Genomic DNA, 13,541 nt, shown 5'->3' with positions numbered 1-13,541 from the left:
GGCAGTGGGTCATGCTCACCCAGGGCAGCTGGGTTTTCTTAAGCTGACACTTGCATTCACCTTGTGTTGTTACCACTTGTGCCCGTGTATGGTTGCTCATGCTTCTCCCCATGGGGAGTGGGAGTGAACTTCAATATGAGCATTTTAACACTCAGCACAAGGTTCCCAATGGGGATGTTAAAACAGGCTCGTGCCAGGTATCACCTCCTCTGCGCTGGGCTGCCTTGGCTCCACAGGCACGGGGAGGACCCAAGGCGCTGGTGGGGGCTGTTTGCTATGGGAGTCCCCTACATGTAAGAGCACAGGCCCCGGTGGTGATGCTGATCTTCCTCCTGCTCCTCCTCAACCTCAGCAGGCTGCAGGGCCAGTGCATGACACTTTGCTGCTCTACCAAAGGTGCTTCTTCAAGCTGGGTGAAACTGAGTCATGCACAAAGATCTTGGAAAGTCCTTGAGTACCTACAGTGGTAAGTGACACTGATTGCCTGAGGTTAATTAACACAAACATGAACTGAATCCCTTTGGAAACTTCAGACTGCTCCACAGACAAGTACTCTTTTCTTAAGTCTCAGCATCAGACTTCTTTTTGTGGAATTTGGACTAGTAACAATTTTTCTAAACCTGGAGGCAGCAAAAAATAAGACAAGCTCTCCCTAGGCCTCTGTAGAAATTCAGGTACTGTTGCACCTTGATTTGGAAGGAAAGCACTGTTGTTGCATTCATACCTCAGCAGCAATACTAATCTCTGAGTATACTTGGATAAAAACCCAATAATAAACTGACTTGAGGATAAAAACCCAATAATAAACTGACTTGATTACAATGAAGATGCTAATTTGAGAGGTAGTTACCCTACTTTTGACAGAAAGCACTTGATTTGTGATTTTCCAGAATGCAATTTCTATTTTAATTTTGTCATGATTTCTCTGCTCTTAAAGGGGCACAACCTCATCTGACATAAGATGGTATATCTTTATTGATTTGCAGTAGCTGAAAAACAGGCATGAAATATTCATGTTTGCTTTGTTCACCCTTGGATTTTTCCTTTTAGGCTGGCATTAGTGCATTAGTTCCTAGCACCTACCAGCTGCTGCACCTACGGTCCGCAGCAGTTCCTCAAAATATCCCCTCTGTGCTCCCAGTGAAGCAGCAGGTCGTATGGCAGCTGATGAGAGCTAGATGGAGAGGCTGCGCGGGGGCATGGCCACTGAACGAAGCTCATTAGGTTTGTTCGAAGTCTCCATCCATACATAAGGCTTACCAAGGTTTACATGACTCCGGGCTTAAAATAATTGCAATAATCCCTTAGACTGACAACACTGAATTGTTGTATTTCTTCCAACAATAACATTTAGTTCTAATGTAATACTCAGCTGGTTGGGGAGGGTGGGGGGCAGGGAAATCAAATGCTTTTATTTGTTGTTATGTTACAGCTATTCTGTAGGAGTAGGAAGAAAGGAATGTCACCCGAATCTGCTGGTGCTGGGTACAAGCTGTAATCACTCCAGTGTGCATGTGGGTGCTTGTTCTGCACAGTCTAGGGGCACAATCTTATCCTAGTGCAAATACAAAGTAACTCTGCTGTTAGTGGGAGGAGAGGCAACTCCTTCCTATTGTGCAGGGCTAACCTTTTGTTTAATTTCTGTGAGAAGAACATGCTCAGAACATCAACCATCATTTATTTAGTTTTCAGTTAGGAATTACTATACAATTGAATCAGGAAAGTGAACAGAGGGGAAAGCTACTTCTTAAAAGAATCAGTTCAACACCATTTAAAATGCTATAAGGAATAAGTCAGCACTAATCTGTTGGCATTTGATCTTTTCCCTCAGTAACCTCAGAAATGTAGGAAAAATAGGATAGTAATTACTCGCCATGAAGCCTGTATCTGGTCCATGCTGCATGGACACACATATCCATGGAGCTCAGGAGCTCCCTGGAGAGGGAGAGCCCAAGCAGTTCTGATGCCTTAAAATGGGCTCCCACTTTTTTCTAACGCAGCGTGAAGTCCGGTGGCTGGCTACACTGTGTTGTGGTCCTCTAAGCACATCTCCCAAATGTGCAGTGGGTGTTTTGAACTGCAGATAAACAAGCAACGTGGCAGGAAACCTGGGCATCCTGGGAGTCTGTTTAAGCCAGCTCCTGAACACAGTCTTCACATCCTGAGGCTGACGTACTCTCAAAGAATGTGAATCTCCCTGCTTTGCACATGGTGTAATACATATAACTTTTTAATATGTTATCACATGAAGACAATGTAATAGCAATGCAGACTACTCAGGTTATTCCAGGATTGAGGCCATTATGCTGATTCTATAGTATTATAGCATCCAAAATATAGCCCCTAGTGCAAAGGATACCCTCTTTGGAAAAGGGGGGTACTGGAAAACATTTAGGCTTAAAACAGGGGGAAAATTGTGCTATGGAGCACTGAGAACCTTGCCAGGTTGGACATAGGCCGAAGATGCTTTGTGATTATTTCAGCATATGCCAGAAAATGACCCAGTCACTGGCATCAAGAGCATCACAGAAGTACAAGCTAAGCATAAAGACTGATTTTATGGATGCTCCAGTGGGACTTTAAATCAATCCATCAAACCATCTGCCTTTGTGCTAGGACTAAGCATGAGTCTAATCTCCCAGGCTGGACAACTGTCAGGTGTAATTGTCTACAGATGAGAGACTTCTATGCACCATAAAGTGGAGAAGTAAATTGCATAAGGGCACTTGATCAGTTTTCTTCATTTTCCATATTCAGGACTCCAGCAATGTAGTAGGCCACCAGAATGCAAGTGGTCTCATGTACATAATAAGAAAAGTCCACTATGGTGGCAAAAGGAACTGAGGAACTGACGGAGGCCGGACAACTGTCCAGATGAGCCCCACACAGACTCGTAGCTTGTCTGCTAAAATCTGCTCTTCTCTGTCCAATAGTCCTAATCTTTCATCTTAATAATTTAAAATTTACCACAAAATTGCTATCAGTACCTGCCTTCCAACCTACCATACATGTGTTAAAATGCTGAATTATAGCTTTTGATGCTTTATTCAGCTTATTCCTTACAGTTGCCATGGGAAATAGCTCTGCTGCAACAGATTCATACTTTAATTTGTAACATTTTGAGGGTGCCCTGCCCTAAATTTGAAACACTACAAAATGTCCCTTGGCAGTTCATGCTGCTCAGGATTCCTAGCACCTTCATCGGGATCAGTGAAGTACTGTACTAAAGGGGCTTGAATCTCAGCTATAATAAGCCACCAATGTCACCGGGAGAGTCAGACAATTATGAGGTGAGGTCCTGCTCCATTTTTATTATTCATTATGCTGCATATTCAGTACTCTGCATTTACTAACATAAAGAGGTGCTTTGCAAAATGTCAGCAAGGCAAATTGCTAAAGGATGCCCTGGTCTTATAAGCCCCCATCCATATGAGGGAAGGTGGAGGACAGCAGGAATGCATCCTCACATACTGTCCTCCCTGAGGCTGCTGCAAGCTCTGCAGCTCTCAGGGTCATCTCCTCTGTCACCAGCCTCCGAGCATGTTGCCGCCAAATCCAGATCCGGCACAGAGAGCAAGATTCATTGCTGACAGCATGACTTCAACTGGACAAAACTTGTTCCAGCTCATCAGACTTCTGAGTGTATCAGCTTTAGCTGTGCTGATAGAAAGTCAACAAAAGGATTATTCTGTAAAACTCCAGGGGCTTTACTGGATCTCTGTGGGTGTGGAAATTCTTGTTTCAAAAACCATGCACATCTTTGATAAGGGCATTTGGCGATCAGCTTGCTTGTTGAGACTGCCTGTTTTAAGCCCATCAAGGTTGTGCTGCATCAATGTCATATTGTTGTAACAATGTTAACCAGAAAGAAGAAAAGATCATTGTCTTTATTAATTATTTGTAATTTTTCTAATCCCTTGATATGAATAGTGTAACGTCACTGGAGGAAGATTTTTGTTACAAGATAAATGCCAAAGCTTGAAAATACATTCCTCAGCTCTAGATTAAATGGGGGAGAGGGATACAGGTTTTATATCAACTGATGAATGCTTAGTCTTTTTCTTATCATTTAGCCAGCTATTTTGTGATCTAGTTCAAGTACTCTCTATTTCTATTCAATTCAGAACTGCCTGTTTTAAGCTGATTTTGTTTACTCTTAGCTAGAGCTGTTTTCTGTCTAATAAAGATATACAGTTTCTACTTTCTCTCTGTTGGGAATAGCTGCCCACTGTGCATTTTCACTGTCAGCTGGGCACCAAGATGGGCTGTCTCCGTGTTGCCTTGGTTTACAGGAAAAATATAATCAGCAGAAGGGGTATAACTGCATACATTAATTCTGGTTTTTGTCAGCTGTGACAGACACAAATGAAAGAAATACCTAGCAAAAAGAGGCAGAGAATTTTTTAGCATGATGCAAACCTGCACAACTGGAAGCAAATTTGAAAAGCCTGGGTAAAGGGAAAAATACTGAGCAGAGCTTGGGCGCAGGAAATCCTTCCTGCATGCTGCAAACAAGTGACTTCAGAGCCTGCTCCCAGCTGGAGCACGTGTGTGCTTGCGTGATGGCTAGATGCATCAAATGGAATAAAGTCAGAAGTCAGTAAACCTCAGTGATTTTCCCTCACAGAGAATATAAAATGGTAACTGTTTCCTCCTTAATAATAGAGTGACTACAAATATCTTTCTGTGTTAAGTCCCCCATGACAGCTTTTTCTCAGAGGGGCAGGGTGGTCTGCCACTTCCCTGCAGTCTGCAATAACCTATAGTAGTAATATTATTATTACTGTTATCATCATTGCCATCATCATTATTCATTATTCATTATTATTTTCAGCTTGCTGAGACTGTCTTTCCCGTGTGTCAGCTCAGAGAGCCTTGGGGCAGCAAATCAGTATATCCAGCACAGGGTAAAGCGTAGGGCTAATTATACCCCAGCCCTGCCTGAGGGGAGATGTGCAGACCCACGGTGCGGAGCAGTGCTGAGCCTCCCCGCTTCCCACCAGTGGGCAGACCCCAGGAAGAGCAGCCCCCGGCAAGCCCCATGGGTTTTGGTGCAGCCTGGCTGGGCAGTGCTGGGCCTGCCTGCCCCAGGGTCTGTGGTGCACTGGGCAATGCCACGAGGTGCCCCAGGGCACGGGTGGCCGCTGCACATGCTGCTGGTGCATTGTGCCAAATGACACAAGTCCTGCATGGGAAGTGCTCCCTGAAACCTGGAGTAAAATACCGGAGGGATGTGCCCAGCCCACCTCCCCATCCAGACTGTGACAGGTGCAGAAGCAGAGGGGCAGGATGGTGGTACAGCTGTCACAGGGGGAACTCAACATGCTGCAATTTAGAATCACAAGCTGCAATTTTTAAAAAAAAAGTAATTGTAGGGATTTGCTGCCCTCTGGCAGGATTTTCTTACAGCTCTGATTCTTTCTGAACTGCGAGAACAGCGCTCAGCGATCATGCACCAGCACAGCAAGGTCCCTGCATTTCACAGCTGGTTGTAGGCAAAGCAGAACAAACTGCTGGGCACCACTGCTGCAGGCTCCCCGCATCCCTCCTGGAAAGCCAGAGGCACATGCTAATCCCAGGCATGGCTGGAGTAAGGGGCAGAACTGCTGGGCTGGCAAGACCCCCCATTCCTTCTTTCCATCCCTCTGGGGGAGATGGGGGCAGCGAGCCTGACTCTAAAGCTGGTCCTTTGGTCGTTGGTTTGGCTGTCTCCTCACAAGAGCCAGTCCACCATCTTCCAGCTTCAGCTGTACAGCCTTCTAGTGACAAAATTCTGTTTGGCCTGTAATGCTGACAAGCCCTGAGTGGCTTTGCTGAGTTCGATTTCTTGGCATGGTATACGCTTTCTGAGAGGTACTCAGCAAATCAGGCTAATTTTCATTAACACCATTTTCCAAAAGGTCCATTAATGCTGATGTGGCACTTGTGGATATGTGGATAGTGGTTTTGAAAACCTGGGCCTCCTCTTCACTAAACGTAAAGTATTGTGAGTCTTATGGGGTAAGACTTCTCTGATGAAACATTGAGTTCTGCAGCGTCTACACTGTACTGCATTGTCCTGTGGATGGCCTGCCTGGTCAGCAGGAGGAAGAGGCACATCTTGGGCACTTCAGAGCGCTCTGATGTCTCAAACTGTCAGATGACTGTATCCTAAAAGCATCCATGGCTTATTAAAAGTTCCTAGGTTGGCTACCTTGGATGTTGATATTTTTGCTGCAGGTACCTGAAATTAAGTCATGCTAGTGCTACCCTAAAATAGCAAAGAAATGGGGGAGTGGGGATGTTCAGAAAAGTACCCCAGGTACAAAGCTATGCCTGATTGTTTTTCTGTTTTGAGACAAAGGAAGAATAACATACATGCACTATTCCCCTTAGTATATGTAACAATCTGGCTGCCCATATGAAACCCAGGATCCTCACCTCCAGCAGGTCACAATCCCAGGACAGATAAACCGGCAAGGACTGAGGAAGAAGAACTTCAAGTAGGACTCAAATACAAATCCATGATCATCCCTGCTGGCTGATTATACAGCTGCACGGGTTTTCCCCAGGGTTTTGAAAGCAGGGGGAGCCTGGAGTTGAAGGACAGATAAGACTCTCTCTCTCTTACATATAATATAAGTATGCAGGTTTTGCTGTATATCCGATTTCTTTTCTGCTTAATACACACATAGTGGGCAGGGACCTTGTGACTAATGATTCTGCTCGTAGCAGTGGCCACAGGCCTTAGCATCGAAGTTCACATTGCAAAATGAAGTGCCGCTCAGAGCTACCAGAGCTGGTCTGGAAGGCACTAGCTCCATGTGATAGTGCAGCCAGGCTAATAAATAGCTCAGAGCAAGCTTTCATGGATCTGCTTTATTGCTGTCAGGGGTTTGAACTTGTATCCCTTTATCGTACTGCAGAATGACAATGAAATATGTGTGCTTATTTAGAGCTATTTGGAGTATCTCTGGCTGGCACTGTACTAGACAGGTCAGGGATGTTCATGAAGCTGTGAAGATGGTGATAAAAGCCAAGGTTTGATTTTATAGTTACCTTTGTTATTATGGAGAAAGCTTGAAGAATAAGAAAACCATTTCTTCATCAATATTTCCAACTGCAGTGGCCACAGCCACTAAGACACCCTGGGGCTCACTGAAGTGATGACAACATCCTCTGTGATTTCAGTAAGACCTGGATTGATGAGACAAGCAACTGTGGTTACGCTGACTTCCACCGACTTACACTGTTTTACTTCAGCTGGGATTCTGCCCTCTTTCTTTGGGTTAGAGTGTGCCCACTTTGTTTTTTCAGTGTTAGCATGGTAGATACCTTAGAAGTAGCTGATAACAATTCATATAGCTATATATGGAGTAAGTACTAATGCCTCTTCTACAGACAAACTGGGAGATCTGCCTAATGTTGTCTCTTAAGTCATGAAAACACTGCCTGAAAACGGGACGATGTAATGCATCATTCACCTTTCAGCCCGTGGCATGGCTGCGCATAACACTCATCTGGACTTCCCTTGCTATGAAACCAGCCTGACCACTGGACTGGGAGAGGAAGCCTTTCACAGCCACCTGGAATGACCAACAGACCTGTGCTCCCTGAGGTATGACAACGTACTGAACCTGGAAATATTCCATATAATTGGAATCCCATTAGCTAAAGCAAAAGGGCAGAATGTGACCGTATTTTATTTTAATAGGCTTGGCTGTTATCCTTGGTACACATCACAGGAAGTCCCTGTTCATGGTGACCTACCCCAGAACTTCAGCTTGCAAACTCATCTGGAAAAAGCCAGCCGTGACATTAACTATTACACCCCAGCTAAGGACTTCAGCGGATTAGCTGTCATAGATGGAGTACTGAAGGCCTCAGTGGGCCTGCAACTGGGATGCAAAAAATGTCTACAGAAGAAAGTCCAAGAAACTCCTAACCAAAATGGAAGGGAATATTTCAGTAAATGATGTTGAACATTTAGCCAGACTTTCCTTTGAAGAAAGTGCAAAAGCTTTTATGAAGGAAACAATTGCATTAGGAATGAAAAGCAGACCAAAGGGCCTGTGGGGATACTGTTTATACCCTGACTGTCACAATTACAATTTCCATGATCAGAACTACACTGGTTCCTGCCCAAAGAGTGAAGTTTTGAGGAACAATGAACTTTCCTGGCTCTGGGATAGCAGTGCAGCCCTGTATCCTTCCATTGGCATTAAGAAATCCCTTGGAAACAGTCAAAATATTTTGCACTTTTCTCAGTTTAGGGAGAATGAATCTATAAGGATTTCCTCCATGAGATCCCAAGATTATGCTTTGCCTGTATTTGTGTATACTCGACTAGGTTATAGAGATGAACTTTTATTATTTCTGTCTATGGTAAGCTTTTGCTGGAACAATGTGGGCTGCATTTATGCTTTAACCATTCTTACATATGGTGCATCAGGATGGAAAACCTCCAACTTGGGCCAGCTCTGCTGGTTCATGTTAATTGTCCACACACTTTAAAGAGCTCAGTGTTCTGAAGAAAAAATGCAGTCTCAAATACCATTTTTTTTTCTTTAGTTCATCACTATGCTATACTCAAACATGCATTTGAGTGGATTAGAAGGATTTCAGCAATTTGATGTAGTACGTAAGAGGTGGTTAATACATTAATCCTCCCTGATGTACTTCCTTCTGCTCAGGTATGCAATCACTAACTAATCCCCAGATAGCTGCCCCTTTTATAGAAGGCAAACTGAGGCAGAGATGTTAGTAACTTGCTCAGTATTATGTCAGAATGGGAAATTGAAGCCAGCAGTCTTTCTGCATGCCTCCATCTCAAAAACATTTAATTTAGTCCCATACCTACCTTGGAGCAGGCAAACAGTGCACCAGAACCAAGGGGTACTGCTCACATGAGCTGAACACACATACACACACACAAGCGCGCGTGCGCGTGCATATTTTCAAGACAAGTGTCCTACCCTAGTCCTTCTTTATGTGATTCTGGACATCCTCCCAGAAATTGGATGAAGACAATAGGTTTCCTGTGAAAAGGCAGCATAACATGTCTGTCACGGCCCCAGCTTAGCTCTCCCCTGTAGACAGTGACTGTACTACCAGCAGGTCTCAAATTCTGTGTTTCAGAGTTTAGCAAATGAGCTGTATTCACTTTTTAAAGGCTATATTCAGTCTTTCAGCCCACGTACAGAGTCTGAAGCTGGCATCTTCTCTGGGAAGGAGCATTAGCTCCCTCTCCTATGAGGTCCCACTACTTTCCTAGCACTGCCATCACCCACTACCCTTCCCAGTAAGGGGCTGCGCTTCTCTCCAGCTTGAAGGCAAATGCCTGTTCTTAGGGATTAAAGGAGGTGTAGGTACCTGCTTTGGTGCTTTTATCCAGCTTGCCCTTCCTTATCTTTGCAAGAAGAGGATAGATGGATATCAATAACTCCTGCAGGCTGGTGTGCATCCCCTTTGCCATTTTATACCCAGTTTCCACCTTTTTTCCCCCTGAGGCAACTAATTCCTGTGAAGTTTCTCTACTTTGATTCTTGATGTGCTGTGGCCCTCGATCTCCCTTAAATAGATGATGATGGCTAGGGAGTCACTTGATGGTCTTTCATCTTCAGTGCTTGTGGCATAGTAATTCACTTGTTGCTGATCCTTAATTCAAATTAAGGATAAACATCCAAGCACCAGATACCCTCCCCTTAAAGCCTGCGATGTGAGGAAAAGGTACAGTGAAAGACATCTCTCTGAAACAAACATAGTAAGAGGACAAAAACTGAAACTGAAATTCTTAAGATTTGCAAAGTGCTGCATTTTACCTTTTCATTTAAGGTTGCACAATGCCAGCATTCTCCCTCCTATAGTGTGTGCCTATTTACAGTCACTTTTTCTAAGGTTTTTATAAGAAGCTGAGTGAGCTTCTAGGGAAAGCAGCAAGAACAATGAATGTCTTTGGAATCACAGCTTTCAAATTGGAGAGGGATGGGGAAAACAGCTGATTGACATTGCAGAATGGTGCTCTTCTTCCCCTTATCAGCAAAAACAGAACTGAGGGAATGCTTTGGGGAATTCTCATGTTAAAAATCACACTTTAATGAAAAGATTTAAGTTGCTTCTAGTAATCAATGAGATATCAAATAATTACAATTAAATTTTGCATCAAAGTAAATTGTAACCCAGTGTTTGCTCACTTGCTTTACCAACATCTCAGGCAGTACCTAAGTTTGCAACTTATGTTTAATAATCTTTGTACTCTAGACAGCAGATCTTTAGCCACAATAAAATATAGTTCATGGGGACCAGAATGAAAAGAAAACGTAGTCCAAGAGACAGCCACATAACAAACCATTGGATTACTTTAGAAAGGCTGTGAAATGCTGAATTAGCCTGACGGTGATGTCTTCACTCTTTTCACTGTACTAAGATCTTATTAACACTATCTGAGAGAGTGCCCGGGGAGCTGTGGGCATTATTTGGCAAGATATGAATTTAACTTCTTCAGAGGTAAGCCTGTGCCTGATTTAAATGCAATGTGTAAGATCCTCATTTTATCCTATTAATAGACACTGTCTGACTGCACCAGTTCCAAGTACTTGGTACCAGCAGAGCTGACTGCTTAGCCAGACTTTGCTGTCCCCCAGTCAGGATGACCATGGAACATGGTCAATTCTTCCTGGCTCAGCAAGGTCTTGTGAGGCTCACAGGCAACCAGTGGTAAGGAAGGAAGCCAATGGCTAATACCAGGCATTCTGGAAGACAGTTCCTCAATATTATCCATTCCAGCTGGATAAAACACCAGGAAGTCAGCTAGAGCCTGATTAGCACATCAGTCAGACCCGATTAGGCATGCCAGTGGTGCCCAGCAATTTGTCTGGTTACGGGAACTCTTATTTGTGCCTGTGTGTGGGCAAGCGAAATGAAGCAGGCTGTTGAGATCAGATGGAGAGGCTTTGAAATACATGATATCAGACCTAGCCACATTAAAATCAGAGATTGATTTCTGAGGCTTCATCATGTCCTGGAGCTTTCAGACAGCCACACATCAAACTTTGTCATGAGAAAAGACTTTGTCCTTAAAGCTGTGTGAAATGGGTGTTCTGGGCTGCTTTTATCCTGGCAGATAGCATAGAAAACCCAGCCAGCATGAGAATGAATGGCTGAAAATAAGTGTTCAGTTGTCCTCAGTAAATTCAATTACTTCAGCCAATTTTTGTAAATATTCAGCTGTGGTTTCTGTCAGAGTGAATGTGAATACGAGGGTGAACTTCGTTCCAACTGGGTCAAGTGACAAAGGCAAAGCCCTGGAGCATCAGCTCCGGAACCCCACACTCTTGCCACACAGCCATGCTGTCATCACCTGCATTTCTAGCATACATCATGGCTTCTTTGTAGATCTACAAGCTGTGGTGTTTTCTGGGGAGTGCAAGTTGCTAAAGCCCTTTGCATCTCCACTGGGTCATATTTTCTGTATAAAATTTCCTAATAATCCTTTAAATTTGTCAAATTTAAGTTATGCTGAATGAGTTAATTAATGCTACTTACATATTGCATATTTTTCAGAAAGAGAAAGAAAAAAAATAGAGTGGTTAGTTTGACATTAGATAAAATTTCTTTTCTACTATTTCCAGAGTAACTGCACAAAAGTGCAAAAATGGGCTGACTGGGAATTAGGGCCCTACATTATCAATGTCACAGCAGCGGCTGAGGTGCACAGCAGGCATCTGTGTCAGGACAATGGACAATGTGTGCAAAGAACCTGGAGAGCCTCAACAGACCTGCATTTAAATCCTAAGAGCTTCTGGATAGATGCCTTGGAGGACCAAGGATTTACTGTGAGATGAGAGGCACCAAATGAAGATCTGGAAATAACGGCAGAGACATTTGTCTGCCACTGTTAGCAGGGTTATGAAGGAACTGACTGTGTGGAAGTTAAAGTTGTTGATGACCATCCAGGAAGCTCTGCAGACTCTGCCCCATCCAGAAGATTTGCAGTGATCTGCCTCTTCCTTTGCCTTTGACAGGTCTTTTCTAACTGCTGCTTAGTCAAAGGGCTGGTTTCAGTCAGTCGAGAGGGATGGTAGAGTGGATCCAACAAAAAGTCTCGCATGCTCTGCAGCTGGGGACTGGACATGTCATGGTCCCAGAGGTAACTCAAACCCTGCAGCTGTGCCCGGAGGCATAATGCCCACAAGGCACAGAGAGAGTGGGGCACCTTGAAGGCTGAGTCAAGACACAGAGGTCATAGGAATAAGACTTGATCCCATCTTCCGAGATCAGGCTGTTTAGGAGGCTAGAGGCCAGGTTTTTGCCTGGCTGACAGCCACAACAAGGATAGCAGAAGCCTGCTACTACTGGAAAAAAATAGTGTGAAGTTCACTTTTTCCCTTTGTAAAAAGGGGAAGAGTCTACCCATATCTACCTCTTACTGGATGGCATACTGGATAGAGCATCATCCCAGAAAATGGAAGACAGGGGGGAGGTTTCTAGTTTCCTTTCCATTTGAGTGAATTCAAGTCCATGTTTTCCTCTCTCATGTCCTGCATGATGGAGGTGTTCACACTTTGAGTCCTCCACTAGGTAGAAAGAAATGAAAGAAAGAGAAAGGAGATCAGGGAAAAAAAGGACAAGCTGCACTCTGTTGATTAGTGTGTTTACTGGGAAAGGAATGCATATATTCTAATCCAACAACAAAGTGTCTCCCTGTGGTTTTTTTATGCCATGTCTTTTTAAAATAAAATTAATAAGTAGTGCTAGGAACAGTAACTCCATCTCTTCCATCCTGAATCTATGACAATACTCCAATGACTTTTAAATTTAAAGCTAATGAAAGCATCCCATGGCTATTATAGAGATGCAATCAACAAGGATCAGGCAAGTTTATCGTCTTCAACAAGAAACTTATTTATGTCCCAACTGCCACTGTAAGATCCATCCTCTGGAGGGGTTGGAAATGCTCCCAGGGCTCTCCTTCCAGGCAGCAGGGAGAAGAATGCTCTTCTAGAGGTGACCATGAGCAGAAAGCATACCTGGCATATCTCCAGGGCACTCTGTCAACCTCCAGCTTCTCAGCTTCCCAGCTTCCCAGGGGTTAAGTATTCTTGAAAGAGAATTAACTTGAATGAAACAATTACAAACCATTTGGTTATTAATAATATACATATAAATATGCACACATATAATATATATGTGAAATAATTGTGTCTTTATATTAGAATCTCTGTAGTTAGAAAAAGAATAGACAAATAGCCATAAGACAAATAAGGGACCTATGAGACCTGTGCTGAGTTCCCCGCTTTTTTCTATTTGACCCAGGGAACCATGAAACATACCATCCAACTCCCACTGGCCTCCATTATTCCTTCTGTCCCAGAAACATCCCATCAGGCTTAGACCTTTGTGATTTTGCACCTCTTAGCAGCTTTTCGTTCTTCAAACATATGCTATTATCCTCATATCTAACCTCAGTGAGTTATTGCTGTAATAACTGTGTTAAACAAATGCTTGTAAGGTGAACAAACACTATGTTAATAGCTGAACACAAGTGAGAAGAACTTTCATTA

At 43.6% G+C, this 13,541-nt stretch overlaps 1 protein-coding gene across 1 annotated transcript; it reads left to right on the top strand.

Moving 5' to 3' along the window:
* Window positions 1-3,540: 3,540 nt before the first annotated feature.
* On the top strand, window positions 3,541-11,999 carry LOC104030020 (hyaluronidase-4). The gene is given in 6 exon segments (XM_075727808.1): window positions 3,541-3,690; window positions 7,471-7,570; window positions 7,573-7,846; window positions 7,848-8,368; window positions 10,406-10,485; window positions 11,610-11,999. Coding segments are annotated over 6 exon segments (1,515 nt in total).
* The last annotated feature ends 1,542 nt before the right edge of the window (window positions 12,000-13,541 follow it).

The sequence above is a fragment of the Pelecanus crispus genome, chromosome 1 (genome assembly GCF_030463565.1).
Source record: "Pelecanus crispus isolate bPelCri1 chromosome 1, bPelCri1.pri, whole genome shotgun sequence".
NCBI classification, from domain to species: domain Eukaryota; kingdom Metazoa; phylum Chordata; class Aves; order Pelecaniformes; family Pelecanidae; genus Pelecanus; species Pelecanus crispus.
This window is presented reverse-complemented; position numbering and strand designations above follow the sequence as displayed.